Source organism: Sparus aurata, chromosome 16 (assembly GCF_900880675.1).
Source record: "Sparus aurata chromosome 16, fSpaAur1.1, whole genome shotgun sequence".
In the NCBI taxonomy this organism is placed as follows: Eukaryota; Metazoa; Chordata; class Actinopteri; order Spariformes; family Sparidae; genus Sparus; species Sparus aurata.
The window spans coordinates 609,753-628,402 of NC_044202.1; the positions used below are offsets into that span (position 1 = coordinate 609,753).

The 18,650-nt window shown below is 43.3% G+C and overlaps 1 protein-coding gene across 1 annotated transcript in view; it reads right to left on the minus strand.

Moving 5' to 3' along the window:
- Positions 1-14,971: 14,971 nt before the first annotated feature.
- LOC115566022 (4F2 cell-surface antigen heavy chain-like) overlaps positions 14,972-18,650 on the minus strand; it is a 4,580-nt gene continuing 901 nt past the window's right edge. Inside the window, exons 2-6 of the mRNA XM_030391766.1 lie at positions 18,008-18,145; positions 17,738-17,880; positions 16,754-17,069; positions 16,473-16,532; positions 14,972-16,180 (exon numbers count right to left, since the gene is read on the minus strand). Coding sequence (XP_030247626.1) covers positions 15,833-16,180; positions 16,473-16,532; positions 16,754-17,069; positions 17,738-17,880; positions 18,008-18,145 — 1,005 coding nt within the window. The 3' untranslated portion in view covers positions 14,972-15,832. The remainder of the gene's footprint in view (positions 16,181-16,472; positions 16,533-16,753; positions 17,070-17,737; positions 17,881-18,007; positions 18,146-18,650) is intronic.

Here is an 18,650-nt window from a genome sequence, read left to right on the forward strand (position 1 = left end):
GAACAAATGAAAAAATGAATGCACTATTTAATAATTAACTAAATGTGTCATTAATTAATTAAATACCAATTCATTTCATGAAAAAAACATAGATAATCATTTCACTATTTAATTAATTATTTCATGGTTCTGTGTTGCAGTGCTCGCCCATCAAAGTCAGTGGGCGGGGCTAATGCAGATCTAGTCTAATCCATTGCTTTGGTCTGAAGTCTTTAAACCGAAAGAAGAAGAAGAAGAAGTCAAAACAAGGCGGCTACGTTGATGGAGGATCTCAATGATCTTTCTAGTGAGCTGGTGAGAGATTTTTTAGACCGTGCAGAGAATGTGGAAGCAGGACGGGCTGACCCAGAGCGTGTAGCATGTCAACAGAGGAATTTATTGAAGTTGTTGGACTTATTTCCGCACTTTCCGACCAAGATATTGTCCTACAGTGACTGCAAATTTAGAAGAAGTACTCCACCGCTTCTCTGGTATCAGGGCGCAACAGGCACAACACACACAGGGACCAGGGCGTTCTGGAGTTCTGGAGCATCAAGTTCTTTGTGGATTACCAGCTTTTCTAAATCGCAGCGATGTTCGGAGTGTCAAAGAGGACCATCAGGAGACGCATGAAACAAAGCGGCTTAACGTATTTACACTAGTTTTCACTTTATGAACTGTTCTCATCCACTCAGAAAGGATATTACGTTTAGTGTAACATTACTCGATGATGATGTTTTTAGTTTGTGCAGAAAGACTGACTATTATAAGTGAAGTCCACAGAAGACTTACGAACACCGGCTACAAGCTAATGCATGACCATCTGAATGCAAGAGGTGTGCGTGTTTCAATTGAGTATCATATGGGCATTATTTGCATTTATTTTTAATGTTTTTATTATTTAAATATGAATCATAAATTGTGGCTTTGCCCATAGAGTCACTGGATTTGGCCCCAGTAACCCCCGCTCCACTGTGAAAAAGGTGGTATAAAGCGGTAACATCACCCGCGACCCGCATGGAGAAAGCGGAAGAAAACGAAACGAAATTATAAATTCGTTTTTTATTTTATTTTTTATTTTTGAGGCTGTGGTGGTTCTGCAGTGTAGTAGTTTTACACACTTCACCATATTGTCTTTCATTATGACACCACTCTTTCCTCACAATAAGTGATTCCGTTTCCGATTCAGTTTTGGAAATGCCTCTGATACTGCCAAAAATGCTGGCATCGGTATCAGCAAGTACTGGAGTCCAGGCACCGATCCGATACCATGTAATTTATTAGAAATTAGAATCTCTTGGGCGCCGTTTAGCTCAGTTGGTAGAGCAGCTTCCCATGTGCAGTCCTGTTTCCTATCTATCTTCAGCTGTTCTGTCAATAAAGCCATAAAGGCCAAAAAAAATATTTAAAAAAAAGAGAGAAATAAGAATCTATTTACCTGTTAGCTCTGACACAGTTCTTCTTCACTGCACTTAAAACAGTTGCCCTGTGCTGCCATCAGCAGCTGCTGTTTTAGAGGTGTGAAGAAGAATTGATCACCTGACACCTGTAGACAAGGAGCTAACGTCACACATCATGTCTGCGTTTTGGCAGTATTTCACACTGGATGCTCCCACCAGTAAGACTGCGACATGCAACACATGCAAAGAAGCAGTTTCGAGGGTTAGGGAGTGTTGCAAATTTCAACACCAGCAACTTAATCAGACATTTGAAGAGACGTCACGCTAAAGAGCACAACAAATTTACCAAAGCTAAGGAGGAAAAGAAGGACGAACTGCTGCAGCAAACTCTGGAAACTGACAAGATAAATTCCCATAAAGACAGCCAAAAAGCAACAAAGCTAACCGACAAAATGTTGGTGTTTATTTACCTGGATGACCAACCTGCCTGTCGGCGAAAATGTGGGATTTCGCTGCTTAATGGAGCACTTGGAGCCAAGATACTGTTTGCCAGGTTGTAAATGTTTCTCCGTCACTGCACTACCCAAATTATATGAGACAGTTAAGGAAAACATTTCATGTATGCTGAAAGACGTGCAGACAATCAGCTTTACCACGGACATTTGGAGCTTTGACGTGTGCCCCATGTCTTTACTAAGTTTAACGTCTCACTCGGTGGACAGAGAGTCAACATTTACCACTCGAAGTGCGGTGCTGCACGCCAACGAGTTCCAAGGGTCACATACTGGCACATTAATTGTCGAAGCAATTGAGGGAATGCTAGTAAAGTGGAAAATCCCCAAGTCCAACGTTAGCAACATGAAGAAAGCCATGGACGAGATGGATGTACCAAGTTTGGGATGCTTCGCCCACACTCTCCAGCTGGTGGTGCATGAAGGGCTACTGTCACAGAGAAGTGTGAGCGATGCAATGGCGAATGGTAGGAAGATAGTTGCGCATTTCAAACACTCGCCACTGGCTACTGCACGCCCGGAGGATATTCAAAAAGATCTCCAAAACCCCACCAAACGTCTGCACTATATGGTCGAGAGTTTGCTGGAGCAGAAGCGGTCATTTTCAGCATAATGAGCTGACCACGACCTGCCAGTGACCCTTACGGCTAACCAGTGGGCTTTACTGGAGAAAATAATCACTGTTCTGGCACCATTTGAAGAACTAACCAGACAGAGTAGCTCCTCCACCTCATCTGCAGCTGAAGTCCTCCCCTCGGACACAGTGCTGAAACGCCTGCGTGCTCGGGAGAACAAGGGTGACATGGGTAAAAAAAACATGAAAACAACCCTTCATGAGGCTGTCCAGAAAAGATTCGAGACCTTGAGAATGAGCCCCTCTATGCAGTTGCCTCTCTTTTAGACCCACGATTCAAATACAGGTATGTCTAATATTTGTATTAAATGTCTATATTATAAACAAAATTTTGAAATAGTGTTTTGATTAACTAGATATTGCATTATTATTGATTACTATTGCATTAATATGTCACCAATAAAAGCTACTATGGAGGAGGTTGTTTATTTGTTTCTTTTACACATTAAGACATTTCTTTATTATTTTTCATTGTTGTTTCAGATACTTCACAGGTGCAGACAGCATCAAGCATGCCAAGGCTGCTCTGACCCGAGAGGTGGAGAAGAGGGAGGCGTCACTGAGCAGGACCACACCTGAGGGAGCAGAGACTGTGCCAGAAAACCCCCATAAAGCCCCACGTATGGAAGCACAGCCAGACAGCAGCAGCAGAAGAGCAGCTCGAAAGGCCTGTTTGAGGAAATCCTGCAGGAGCATGATGAGGAACGTGGGGCAAGTAGCACAAGCACACTACTACATACTTTGAATCTCTACAATAATCTCTGTTATGATCTCGTAAACGGAGTTTATGCACAGCTCAACTACTTCCTGAAGTTAAACACTCTCCTGTTCCTCTTGTCTCATTATTGGTCACAGAATGGATAAAATGAATGATGTTATATTAACACTGAAAGCTGATGCAGAACTGTTTGGTTTCAGCTAATGGAACAAATATGTTGAATAAACATAAACTGCTGCACAGCATGTTAAATGTTTTCAAAGACACTGAACTTGTGTCAGTTGACCTCACCTGAACAGTGCAACTAATGACATCTGTCTGAAAACAACTTTAACAAGTCCAAATCCAGCCTGTGCACTATTAATGACAGAGACAAGTGCTTCCTGAAGTCCATGTAGGTTTTGAAATGAGCTGGCAGCTTTAGAGTTTCAAAGCATGTGGAGGACGTAGGAAGGATTCCACCAGAAATCTCCACTTCTTCTCCCAGCCAACCCAGAGTGTCAGCAGCTGGGCCGGTGTGCCTGATGAAGCTCAACGTCACAACATGGATTCAAGACAACATTTAGTTCAACTTTAATTTATTATATCTATCCATGAGACATAGAAGCATTTGTAAAGAGACATTAGCCAAATAATAAAATGATAAATTATAGCTGTTTCAGTGAACATCCTTAGAGAGCCAGTGATGCGGCACGTGGACTCTGTGTCAGTCTTCATCCTCGCTGTCCTCAACTGGCCATGTGATTTCATCTTAAAGAACACATCATGTAATTATTTTTAAAAGGGGGAACTTATTTTGGTGAAGGAATATGCAGATCACAATCTTGGTAAATGGAAAAATAACCAGCTCAGTCATTGAAAATACATGTAAATTCATTAAATAAAGCAACAAATATAACTGAATTACTGACTTACCTGTGGTGTGAACAGCATTTCAGCCATTTTGGGCAAAAGAAGTGGGACAACATCTGGCCTAGATGTCAGCAGGGGCCATACCATCACATCTTTCAGTCCCTTTCTCAACTGTTTAATTTGGTGCAAGGTCCTCCCAATGACCTAAGAGACAGACCCGACCCACATCACACACCAAATCCTCAACCCCAACTTTACTAAAGTTGGCACAGTAGGGAAAATGTTCATAAAAGCACAATGAAGTGCTTTATAAAATCCATTCAAACTCTAGTACAGAATATTTCAACCCTTGAGACATTTACACATTTTAAAATAATGTATGCTGCTATTCAGAAGAGTCTTTTCCTGGGATGTCCCTTCATTCTACAACACAACACATTCTACCTAGATTACAAGTTAAAGAGAGTGCCAGTTGTTGGGAAATTCCACTTTCTAAATTTCAGCAACTGGAAGTTGCAGTGGAGAAGTTAACAGGCGAATTGTATCAATGTTTTAAAGTGTATTATCAAAAGGCAAATTAACAAAACCAGATGTGTTGTTGAGCTGCTGTCAGTGTACTGTAGTGTGAGTTTTTAGTGAAAGACTTCATTTTGTTTTCATAATAATTTGTCTTACTGTGTCAAAATGTGTTAAATATGCCACTGTTCTAACACTTGCAGGAGTGAGAAATATTGTAGTACTTGTGCATTGGGCATTAATGTTTTCCACTACATTACACTACATCTGACTACATGCAAAGATCTGAAACTGTGTCCTTTAGTTCTGGTGTAAGTTCTTCATGTTCAAGCTAAAATCAAGACCATATAAACGTTATTACATTACATTTGGCAAAGGTTTTTTATGTTACATACCAGTTGTATGATACTCCTGATGTGCAGATCAGGACAGTCATCTGTGACAACAGTTGCTGTTTCCGGGTCCCCATTGACCAACATGTATTACAGCAGGACTTAACCCTGTGACACAGTCGTGCAGAAAGCTGTGGGCCAACATCCTTCCTGCAACCCAGGAGAGGTCGCTTTCAATAAGCACCTCTGATGCTGCTGGGACAAGATGGTCAGCTTCACCCTCAAATAGCAGTGTTCAGCCCATTCCTCCTGTAAAGTACCAAGAGAGCAGGGAAGTCACAACAATTAACCACTGAAATACGTTTAAATTACATCATATTAACCTTCAACATGGTAAAAGACTTTACAAGATCTAGACTGAATCCAAACTGGAGTTTGGATATTATAGCTGTCATAAACTACCACATCACTCCCTCTCCAACTGCAACATCACCTGAAATGAAATATTGATAATAACAGTGGAAAAACGGGGGCTGACTAATACAGGTAACTGGATTAGGTAACATTTAACACGCAAGGGGAAAAAATATATCAAATCAATATTCTATTGGCTGTAATTCTAAAATAGCATCCTTAATATTAACTATTCCAGATAAAAGGAGAATATTGTGCATTTAATTTGCAGTGATCAGTTATATAATTTTTTGGATCCCATTCTCCCATTTAACAAATTCCATATAAGATACTTGAGTGGTATAAACTTTAGTGATACATTCATATTACAAACTTTATATTACTTACCAACAAGGGTACAACGGAGTGGACATGCTGCTGTTTATAGAATAAGAGAAGTTCCCGTTCCCTGTCCTCTTCAGAGTCTCTTACATCCATCTTCATTCTCAGTGGGTTCCCAGATGTTCCCTCAGCAGATTCTCTTTAAGAAGCTTCCATTCTCGACAACCGCAGCTCCGGGAAACTTTCTGACATTTTGTCCTGCAGCTCGCACGCTGTGTCAACATTGTTCTAGCAGGAGACCGAGACTTCCACTTGATGTTAAGCAGTTGCCAATAAAGTTTTATTTTAATGTATCAGTCCATTATCTGCAATCAATTTGCCTTGAATCGATGTGCAGGGTAACCAATCAGGTGTTAGGATCCGCCCACTGACTTTGATGGGCGAGTTTGACAGATAAAATAAATTCATGAAGCATGAAATGATTAATTAAATAGTGAAACAATTATGTTTTTTACATAAAATGAATTGGTATTTTAATGAATTAATTACAAATGTAATTAATTATTTAATGGTGTATTTATTTATTTATGGCACTTTTAGTCCACCAAATGTATCATTCATACACAGTTTGCCACAAGTTCTTCAGGCTACATGATAAACACAATATGGAGACACAACATTTGTACTAATGTTCCAAATGTTTCATTTGTCACTGTTGCAGTGGAAATTCTCCTTTGTGAGGGAGAGAGTTGTTAATTCTCAGAAGAATTTCAGGCTCAGCGTGATGAATCAGATCTGTTTAATACAAGCAGCATGGAGAGAAGATCCAGAGTTCTCTGTCGGCTCACACATGTTACTGACTAAAGTACAACAGAGTCAGGTCACAAACTTCTATGACAGCTGGTAATTACTCCTTCCCTAAACAATGACCCCTGATGTCTGATGAGGACAGTAGATGTCATCTTATCTACCTTCATAAACCCCTCAGGCATCCTGATACAGACTTTACAGCACATTGATTCCTCAATGGAAACTGCAGAACTGTAGAACAACACATTGAAATGTACTGTGGAGTTATGCAACAGATAAATAATGTCAATGTATTTCTGAATATAAAACAGCACTGATAGCTCAGCATCCTGTCTCTGACGGCTTATTGTTCCAGTAGCTCACCTGGTAGAGTGTATACCTCCTAATTTACTTGTTACTCGTTGTTTACTCTCGATGTCCACGTGACGTCCTCACAGGGTTCAACATTTTTTGATGCCAAACTTCACTGACTGGCATTATGTTAAATAAATAAATAAATAATTAAATAAATAAATAAATAAATAATCAGGAGAGAGAGAGACTTTGACTTTTAAAAACCTTTTTATTACAGAACTTCTTTCAAAAACAACCATTTTGTTAAAGAAATCTAATTTTTCAAAACAGACTGGAAACACTCCTCCTCCACCAAACAGATGACCTTATTAAAACACCACATTTTGATAAAAACATCCAGACTCTCTACTAATTTGTAAAAATAAAAATCAATAAAAACTCTTGTCCTAACTAACGCAATAAAAACTCTTTCTGACTGGCTTTCCTTTCCTCTCAGTGTACTTCTTCTTGTCAAATAAATCATCTTTGCTTCACCTGTTAGAAAGTTTAGAAGCTTCCATTTCTCCGCATTGAGTTTAAAATACTGTGTGCCAATAATTTAAAGAATTCTTTGACCACACTTTATTAAAACCCTCAAAACATTAAAAAGCTCTAAAAGCCTGTCACACTAAAAAACTGTGAACAATTGTTTTAGGCAGTTTACAAAAAGGACACTCATTTTTTACAGTGGGATTAAAAACAGAAACATAACCATTTACAGCGATGGCTCCATTGGAGATCTCCAGGTTATAAAAGCTTCTCCATCCTGGCTGTTCAGTCCTCTCCCAACGCTGCGTCTCTGTGTCTCCAGTCTTTTTTTGTTTAAATCAACAACACACTCTTTATACAGAGCTTTTCCATTTGCTGTGTGAAGATCTAGCTCCGTCTTTATAGACCTGTTCACCAGTTGCCCTGAGGATCCCTCCAGGTTTGGAATTAGAGTCGTCTCCGGTAAGAGGTCCTCTGTGTCCGGCTCCTCTCCCCCTTCTCCATACTCCTCATTACAAGAGTTCTTCTTCCTGAAGCTTGCTCCTCCACTTTTTGAGGACCAGATGCATTAACCATGTGGACTTGACCCCCAGCCGCTCCGCCAGGGCCTCGTCGTCCTGCAGGTCGCTCCCTGCCACCTCCACCTCCTTCCTCAGAGTCAGCACGCCTGCGTCCCTCAGGATCCTCCTCAGCCCTGAGTGGACTCGTCTATCCAGCCCGGCGCCTGTAACTCTGATTTGTTTAAGTAGTTTGTGTCCATTAAAAACAACGAGCCATCCAGTCTCTTATTGATACAGCTCATAATGTACTAATGGCTCCTAATCTAATAATAGCTCATAATGTAATAATAACTCATCTCTCTATAAAAGCAAGGAATGTGTGTGTGTGTGTGTTCCTCAAATATCTCTGCGGATCAGGATCAGACTGACCTGAGAGTTACAACATGGCTGCTGCGTGGTTCAAGGGTGTGCAACATCAAATTTGTTTGGACTGCAATGATACCATGAATAAATTATTTCATAAATGCTTTACAAATTCCGCCAGCATTGTCAAACATAGCCACCACAGTCACATGCGCACCAGAGCCAATCACTGCAGAGCTCAAGCCCACGACATACCTGAAGAAACAAGCGGATTTATACCTGCAGCGGCGCGAGCTGGACCGGGGTTTTGCCGGCGGTTCGGTCCTGTTCTGTTCTGTTCTGTGCATCTAAACTGACTGTTGTGGATTAATGAGATTAAACGAGTCCGGACCGAGTCTGTTCGGGTCTGAGGAGATCCGGAGACGCGCGGACAACAAAGTGGAATCGGAATCTGTGGATGTTCATGTGTAGCTAGCTGCTAGCCGCTAGCTGCTAACCGCTAGCCGACCCACACGGCCCACCGCCCGAGGCGACGGACCGGACTCACTGGCAAAAGTGTCCGCAATAGAAATCGCGAGTTTTGAGAGTTGAGAGTTGTGTGACATATAGCGTGTTTGGAGTGTGTAGTTAATGTGTTATATGGTGTTTGGTGTGGTGTGTTTAGTGAGTAGTGGAGTCTTTTTTTTCTGTTGTGACGGCTGAATGTGGAGCAGGCAGGAATGAGCTGAGGAGCCTGAGCATTGCCTGCATTTAAATGTAAATAGTTACATATAACTTTGTAAATTTCAAAAACTCATGCACAAATTTAGCAAACAACAATTTATATTTGCATTATAAGTAATAAAAATGGTTCATTAAACATTTTTGTGGTTTTCACAGTAAAATATCTAACTTTTTCCAACTCTGATTTTTATGTTTTTTTGTGATTTTAGGTCCATTGTGTTAATATAATATGTCAAAATAAAAGAATAACTGTACAGTCACACATGTGAGGTTGTGCTGAAAATAATGACACCCAGTAAATAGTGTTTAAGGTAAAATATAATGGCAAAATCTAAAATAGTTAAAAACGGCCAATTATACCCCGACGTCCCACCTTCAAACACAGCCTCATTTGGCCATCCATGAAAAAGCTACTTAACCTCCCACTTTTCTACAGGAACATATATTTCCTACAGGCAATGCACTAGTAATGAATTAACAGCTCATAATGTAATAACAGCTCATATAGTGAGAGAAGTGTTGCATTATCATCATTGTTACTTCTGCTATCCCTGCAGGGTGGAAAGGAAACACTTTCACTTGTGTCTGTCTGTCAGCAAGATCACACATTTCTGCAAACATGGTGGAGCATCAGCCAACTTAGGTGCCATATACTGTACCTCCGCTCCCAATGAGCGGCAGGCCTCCTACAAAGGAAGAGAAGCTTAACTGTTTAACACATCATCCTCCATAGCTCACATCCATGGTATAAAGGCCACAATTGCACACTCTGACAACTAGAATGCACTTATGGGCAGAGGTCTGTTTTTGTGTTTGACTATGATTTGTCCATAGGTGGCGCTACAGCAACCACCTCAACAGCTGGCAGGAGAAGAGGTTGGATTAGGAAGAAGGAGGGGGACTGACTGTAGTTCATGGAGTTTAAAAGAGCATGTTCTTTGCTACAAGAACTAATAATAACTTCGGCAATAAAAACACATTTAAAATTGTTCTTTTCAAATAAGTAAGTGAACACTCCTTCATTCCACACAACCTGAAGAAGACCTTCCAGTCAAAATTTTGCCGTTTATTGTTGGTTTTTAATGCAAATTTAATAAAAGGCTTTGAAACATTATTTCCCTACTTACTTGATACAAGCAGCAAAACTTTACAACTTCTAGATTGATCTATTGATACTGAAGTGTGTTAGTAAAGTCACACAGAGGTGAAATGATGATAATGCAACACTTTTCTCACTATATGAGCTGTTATTACATTATAAGCGATACCAATAAGGCTCTTAATGTAATAAGTTATTACATTATTACATTATGAGTTGCTACAAGCGTTCTTCCTCTGAGGAACAGCTGTGGCAGCACACACTTCTTTCTTTAGTTTGCCTTTTACTTTTTCTAAAATTCTTTCCCAGTTTTTTTCCATCACATTTTTGCTCCCTCAAAACACTCCCAAACACTTAAAACCATCTCTTTTCCAATTTAAAACCCCCGGTAGTTTTAACAGCCCCCTCCTCCACCTGCCCACTGCCAAAGCTTCACTTTTGCTGCTGATAAAATCCCAAAATCTGACAATCTCTCCCAGCTTTGTAAAGTCCTCCTGTGTTCTTACAGTGACAATAACATCATCCACATATGCTGATAAAATGTGGTTTCTTTTAAAACCATTTGAAAATAGACCATCAATGTTTTTTCTTATTTTGCACGTCATGGGTTTGATGGTGACTGAGTACAGCATACCTGAGCGGGGGCAGCCCTGTCTCACCCCCTGCACACCGTTGATCTTTAGTACACTTTCAATGCCCAAAATATCCAGAATCAATGACACATTGTCCAGAATAGACCTACCCGGCACACAGTAGGTCTGGTCCTGGTGGACTATCAGGTCCATGTCTCGCAGCCTGTTGGCTAGTGCCTGTGAGGTGGAACGCAGCACCGGGATGCTCCTTCTCTGGCCGGGTTTTTTTTTCCAGCCCAAAGAGGAATTTGGATGGATCGTCCACGAGTGCAGCAGCTTGATATCTGGACCGGACCAGCGCCCCCTGAGCCTTTGTGCCTAGTAGGTCTTTTAGACTTGATATCTTTAATATGATCTAGATTTCCAGTGGATTCTACTGAGTTTTGAATTTCTACAATCTCAGTCTCAGTCTCCAGATCCTTCACAGATCTGGTAATGTCCAGTGTGATGTTGAAAGTGTACTGCTGACAGAGCTGCCTTATCTCACTTTTCCCATGATCCCAACACCGTTTTAAAGAAATAACATATTTTTTCTGCTTCTAAAACCTTCCCAAACACATCTGTGTCCACACAGATACACACACATCAGAACCAGCTCTACACCAACATCACATGCAGAACCTCAAACTTCCACAAACTCTCAGACCAACAAACACCACAGCATTTACCGGGAGAACAAAGTGCCTCTGCTGAGATGCAGCAGGATGTGTGAGCGCACAACAACACCTGACATGAAGCAGCTGCTCCTCACGTGGTTCTTACCTGCACACTGGTGTATTGTTAATAAGCTGACTATTGTACTGTAATCATCATCTTTATATGACACACACACACCTTTTTTGTTTTTCTTCGTATTATTATTATTATTATTATTATTATTATTATTATTATTATTATTATTATTATTAAGTAATTAATTATCTATATATTCTTGTTCAGTAGTTCTAACACTTTGGCATTATTGTAAAACACAGTCATGATAATAAAGCTTGTTGGATTGAATTGAGAGACACTTTCAGTTTCACTTTGACTCACTCCCCCTCTCGCCCCCCTTCAGCTTTCTCGATCGTTCAGCAGGATTAAAAAAAAACAATCAATCAAATAATGATCAAAGACAGACTCCATGTGGACGGACTGGACAGACACAGACAGCAGAGACACAGACAGGACAGACACAGACAGGACAGACAGCAGAGACACAGACAGCAGAGACACAGACAGACAGACAGCAGAGACACAGACAGCAGAGACACAGACAGCATGGAGCATCACTGTGAGCCGGCAGCTGTTCTGTTTCTGAGGGTCACCTGACTGTAACTCCAGCTGTCCAGCTACACTAACAAACACGGTCACAACAGGTCGACAATGTTCCACAGACAAGTTTGAGTTAGTTAATAAGTGAGACGTACTTTACCTTCACCTGGAGCTGCAGACAGAGGAGCAGTCGGTCTTCAGCAGGAGACTGTCAGAGTGGGACTGTGTCGCCCCTCAGAGACGCATTTATACCGCAGCAGCGGTTCGTCAGTTCTCTGCTGATGGTGTTTCACACTGAACGAAGCAGCTCCGCCTTAAAGACGCACCGCTGTGTAATTCACACAGAAAGCTGCGCTGCCGCTCCTAAAGAGGCGTGACGGTGACGTCATGATGATGACGTCGGTGTTTCCCAGGTGTTCCCCTGTTAATCCAAACCCGCGTACAGTTTATAATCATATAGATGCTGTTATACTGTGCAGTGATTGAGATCCTGACCCACCAAACATCCTGGAAAGTGACAAAGTTACGTTTTTCACTCTCAATGACATAATTACATAATCGCCATCAGTAAACTGGAAGCTGTCTGACTCTCTCAGGGGACGGAGAATGTTTTCTGGGGGAAAGTAAACTGATGTCTCGGTCCGGAGGGCTGGTGATTTATTTTCATTACAAACACTCTGTGAGTTAAAGTCTTTTGCCGGTGACAGACGCTGTTTTTTGAGCAGAGATGTGAGGAAGAGTCGGTAGGACAGCCAAGGAGGACAGACAGGAGGACGGACAGGAGGACAGACAGGAGGACGGACAGGAGGACAGACAGGAGGACGGACAGGAGACAGACAGGAGGACAGACAGGAGGACGGACAGGAGGACAGACAGGAGGACGGACAGGAGGACGGACAGGAGGACGGACAGGAGACAGACAGGAGGACGGACAGGAGGACGGACAGGAGGACGGACAGGAGGACGGACAGGAGGACAGACAGGAGGACGGACAGGAGGACAGACGCTTCTCCACGTACAGCTGTTGTATTTGTTTTCCTCATATAAGTCGCCAAAGACAGTTACAATTACTACGTTACTGTTGTTTGGTCCTGTAACGTTGCTTTGTGGGACATTTCTCTGTATTTAGTTGAGTGAAGGACCTGTGCAGTTATCAGACTGTCAGACCGACACGCCCTCGCTCCGCAGCCAATTATTCATTCACATTAGTTCGGTTCCATCTTGTTTTGTATGATGTCTACAGTGATGCTCAGGACGACGACGTGCTATAACCGTAGCATTTTATTCAGCTCATAAGCAACATACAGATTGTCATGTTAGAAGGCGAACATCCACTGAGGCTGTACTGACATGCCTGAACCAATCACCATCAAGCATTCATAACCATTAAATAGAATGGCTTCTTACTTTGTTGTGGCTCTAACAATATTATAAAACAGTCTTACAAACATATTCTATGTGAATAATACAGGTTCAACAATAATGCGGCCCTGATTCTACAGCGGATCAGCAGCGGAGCAAACTTTCACCCCTTGCTGCATCTGAAACTTTCACTTCCAGTCACACTGCTGTTTGCATGCAGGGATCCTGTGCCAACTCCCCCCCTTCTCCTCTGTGTGAAAGTGTCAGAAGCAGTATTGGTGAGCCGTCCCAGTGTGAACTGGAGGCGAGGAGCGAGGGCGTGTCGGTCTGACAGTCTGATAACTGCACAGGTCCTTCACTCAACTAAATACAGAGAAATGTCCCACAAAGCAACATTACAGGACCAAACAACAGTAACACAGTAACTGTAACTGTCTTTGGCAACTTATATGAGGAAAACAAATACCACAGCTGTACATGGAGAAGCGTCTGTCCTCCTGCCTGTCCTCCTGACTGTCCTCCTGTCTGTCTTCCTGGCTGTCCTCCTGTCTCTCCTCCTGTCTCTCCTCCTGCCTGTCCTGCTGCCTGTCCTCCTGTCTCTGTCCTCCTGACTGTCCTCCTGTCTGTCCTCCTGACTGTCCTCCTGACTGTCCTCCTGTCTGTCCTACCGACTCTTCGTCACATTTCTGCCAGAAAAACAGTGTCTGTCACAGGCAAAAACTCACCGAGTGTGTGTGATGAAAATAAATCACAGTGACCGTCAGCCCTCCAGACCGAGACTTCAGGGAACTTTCCCCCAGAAAACAGCCTCCTTCTCTGCAAGTTAGGGAGTCAGATTGACAGGAGGACACCTGGGAAACATGTTGGAACCACAGACATCATCATCATGACGTCACCGTCACGCCTCTTAAGGAGCCGCAGCGCCGCTTTCTGTGTGAATCACACAGCGGTTCGTCTTTAAGGCGGAGCTGCTTCGCTCTGTGTGAATCACCATCGGCAGAGAATTGGCGAACCACCGCTGCAGAGATAGTGTGGAGACGCTGTGTAAAAAGGGCTGCACAGAGGAGGAGGCAGTGAATTGGCGCAGGATCCCTGCATGCAAACAGCAGTGAGATACTAGTGAGTGTTTGTCTGTTCCAGAACAGTGAAGTCACTTTAAGAGTAAAAGTTACAACCAGGATCATCTGATGATCATGTGTTTTTTGTCTTACCGTCCGTTTTTCCTGTTACATGGTTTAACATGTAAAAAAAAGTGAAAGTCACAGCTTTTTATAAAAGACTTAATCTCATGAGTGTTTTCCTTGTTGTTACAGCGTCTGTACCTGACTTCTTGAAGGAGCACACCTGGACCCTGACCCTGGATCAGCAGCTCATGTGATGAACGACGATGTAATCTGTGTGAAATGAACTTTGTGCAGCAGGTCAGCAGGAGCGTTCAGGAGCAGGTGGAGGTGATATGAACATTGTGGGGGGTAATCAGGGAATGAAGAACAGGTGAGCAGGTGGATGTAGGAGTCAGGTGATTGGGACACGTGGGCCACCGTAGAAACACTCAGAATTATGAGTTAAAACTACAGACAGACGCCCTCCTACTGTGGTTTGTTGTGGTCACTACAGTGTGCAGAACACAGCATGAATTAAATCATGTGATGAGATCTAAACTGTTTTCTACCTGAAGTTCTTTCAGATGTCAGCAGACAAACACACATTAAAGACATCAGACGTTAAAATGCTTTACGTTTGTTTTTACTTCAGTTTCACAGAGAGCACGATACAGAGAGAGAACAGGCGAGATCACATCGTGAGATTCATGTTCAACACTGACAGTAAATATGAAGGAACGAGACAGAAACCGTGTGGACCAGATCACCTGGGGGGGAGGAGTCTGTGGACCAGATCACCTGGGGGGAGGAGTCTGTGGACCAGATCACCTGGGGGGGAGGAGTCTGTGGACCAGATCACCTGGGGGGAGGGGTCTGTAGGGAGGAGGCTGGTTCTCAGCTGCTCAGCGACTCAAATCAGGTTTCCCCCTTTTTTTGGACGTCTGCTTTTTATCTTTGCTCAAACATGGAAGTAAAAAAGGTTTCCACTGTGATAGATGCTAACATGCTAACACATACTCGTGAACAGAAACAACTGATGTTCCCTAATGTTGTGATGTCAGCAGCAGGGTTAGCTGCACCACTGTTCCTGTTTGCAGTGCTTGCAGGGATGTACAGACAAACATCACTGGATTCCTTTAATATGAAAGAAAACATAAATACGTGAAGATTCTCAGGGGAGTTCTGCAGAGACTTTTCTCTCTAATTCTGAATGTATTTCTGGACGTTTATTCTGGATGGACTTCAGAGATTATAATATTCTCAGGAAGTGGAAGTCACTCTGCATGATAGACGTGTTTTATGTGTGTGTGTTCAGATTTCACTCAGTGTGGAAAGTTGTCAGATTTTTGGCTCAGCAGGGTTAAAATAACATCCTGAACACTTTGAATAAATGACTGAGGAGCACAGAAGATAAGCTTCCCGTCCTCCCCGGAGGTGTCCGTCCTGTAACCACGCTGTTCTCTGGAGCCAACAACACATCTAAACTCTATCGTGTGTAGGGAAACTTGAGGAGCGCGGCCTGTCCAGGGCCGAGCCGCAGGTCGGTCAGGTCCACGCTGCTGTCGGCGGGCAGGACGCTGCTGTTGGTGCTGAAGACGACCGTGGCCTGCTGAGGCAGCTCCGTGCTGCTCAGCTGCAGCACCGCCACCTCCTCCGCCCAGTTGAAGGCAGCCACGTAGCGCTCGCTCTGATCCCACACCCGCAGGTACGCCAGGGAGGAGGAGGAGTTAGAGAGGAGGAGGAAGTCTCCGAACAGCAGGGAGCGCTCTTTACCACGAAGCTCGCTCAGGCCGCGGAAAAAACTGCGACTGGACAGACGCTCAGCCCGCTCCTCCTGAAGACGGAGAGCGGAGATCAATACAGTACGATCAGTTTACAATACTGCAGCTGGTTCTACCAGAACTACCACTGCTGGTGCTGCTACTCCTACTGGTACCACTACAATGGCTGCCATCCATCCTGCTGGCACTGAAAACTAGTTACTGCTGAACTGTTCGTTACTGCTGCTGCCAACAATGAGCCTCGTATTACTATCACCTGTCACACCTGTAGTACAGTTTAAGTAGATGTAACACGCAGTAACATGCAGTAACATGCAGTATTTAGTGTCTGCTGTTGTTGTTTACCTGCAGAGTCCCATTCAGCTCCTCGTCAGAGTCCCAAAGCATCCTGGGAAACTTGTTGCCCTTTAACAGAGAAGAGAACTTGTGATATCTGCTTGATGATGAAACTTGTTTTATATTTGCCTTCAAATTCAGAGGAGTGAAAGAAAAAGTGCTGAAGAACCAGAACCTCCACAGTCTTATTTACTACAGTAGTTGAGTAAATGTACTTAGTTACAATCCAACAGCGCGGAGTTTAATTCTTCCACGTCGTAACGTATAAAATCTGTTGGATGCGTCCTCACCTCGTCCATTAGGCCGATCTCGTCTCCGTAGTTGATGACGGGCGTCCCGGGCAGCGTGAGCAGCAGCAGCTGGTACAGTTTCACCAGCGCCGGGCCCACCAGCGACGCCAGGTGACCCTCGGCCCGCCCCCCCAGGCTCCAGGCCAGCGAGGTCTGGCTGTGGGCCGAGTACAACAGCTGGACGGACCGAGCCAGCTCCGCGGCGTCGGTGCTGCCGGGCCGGAGGACCCTGGAGATCAGCAGGTCGACGCCGGTGGAGGAGAGGAGGGCGGACACGTCTTCAGCTGAGGAGCGCTCTGTGACGCCGATCAGGACTCTGGAAAACATCAAGTCTTATTTTAATGTGGAGAGGTTTTTTGTTTTTATTTAAAGGTGCAAAATGTAAAAAAAAAAGTTATTATCATTAAATTATCAACAGAATGTGAAGAAACATCAGTTTTGAGGTTCTGTGCTGTGTAGAGATCTCCTGGAGTTAGCATGCTAACTAGCCAACGGTCTAAAGCTGGAGAAAAGCCCGCTGACGGTAGAACTCTGGACACAGTGTTGGAGGCAGAACCCTGTTCAGTCCTCTGAACGCTGCTCAGTGCTGCTTCACTTCCTGGGTGTGAAAATATCCATAAATAATAATCACAGATCAGTCAGCGTTCCTCTGGTGATCTGCTGCCTCCTGGTGTTGGGCTGTGAACCCAACAGGGAGCTTTTCTTAAATATTCACCTTTTAAATTACAACCAGATAATTTCAATAAGAAAACAAACGAACAAACAAACAAACAAAAAAACAAATAAATAAATAAAAAACTAAACGTGGCGACTGAAGTTTGGACCTCGTCTCTCGTCTTGAAGGTTCAGCTGAACTGACAGAACTGATCAGTTTGTTGACTTCAGAACTTGAATTCAGGATTGTAATAATCTGTCTGTTGGTTCTTTTGCGTCTTTGTTAAAATACATTTCAGCAGTTTGTTCTGTCGGTGTTCTGGACCTGACCTCTTGTTGGGACGCTCGTCAGTCCTGTTCTGGACGATGGCTCTGATGTCGGTCCACTGGGACGGCACCACACTGGCGACCCGCTCCACCCCCGACAACAGAACCCCGTCCACACCTTTATCCAGCCAGAACACCAGAGCGGACTGAGGACAGAGACAGAGACAGATCTTATGGTGCGTTCATGTGCTGTCGGAAACATCGGAAAAACCTCTTTCTGACTGAGAGAATTCACGTGACCGCGCCTCCTGTGTGTCGAGTGCCAGCGCTCACCTTCAGTCTCTCTGCGACGTAGGTCACGCTGGTGTTGGAGAACCAGGGTCCAGATGATCCCTGGTAGTTTGGAGTCAGATCCAGAACCACAGAAATCCCTGCAGGAACACAGAAACCATGAAGAGCACAGAATGTTTTCTATTCTTTCACTGAATATTTAAAAGGGAATATAAAAAACATAGAAAGTGTCGAGGACACGATTCTGTCTCACATCGTTTATGACTGTGGGAGAAACAATCCGCCTCACTGATGTCAGACAGATGAACAGGCTGTATGATAAAATATAATGGCCTGTAATATAAGACAAAGACAAATCTTCATGTATAATGTTTGCTGAATGAACAGGCCGGTCCAAAGAGGAGGTTCTGGATGAACTGTTTAAGAATTCTTTAAAAACATTTTGATCACATGCAAAAAGTCTCAAAATGTTGAGTTTTTTTAAGGGACTCTGGCAGTCTGGGGATTTTCTCCACATCTCGACAGCAGTAACCTATATTAGTGACTAATGTTTACTGGATTTGATGTCATATGTTATATTCTTTAATACATTTGGTGTAAAGAGTCAATCCGCTGTGTTCAGGCGGCCATGACGGTGACACAGCGACGCACCAAAGATCCAGAATCTGTTGAAGCATCTCAGAGT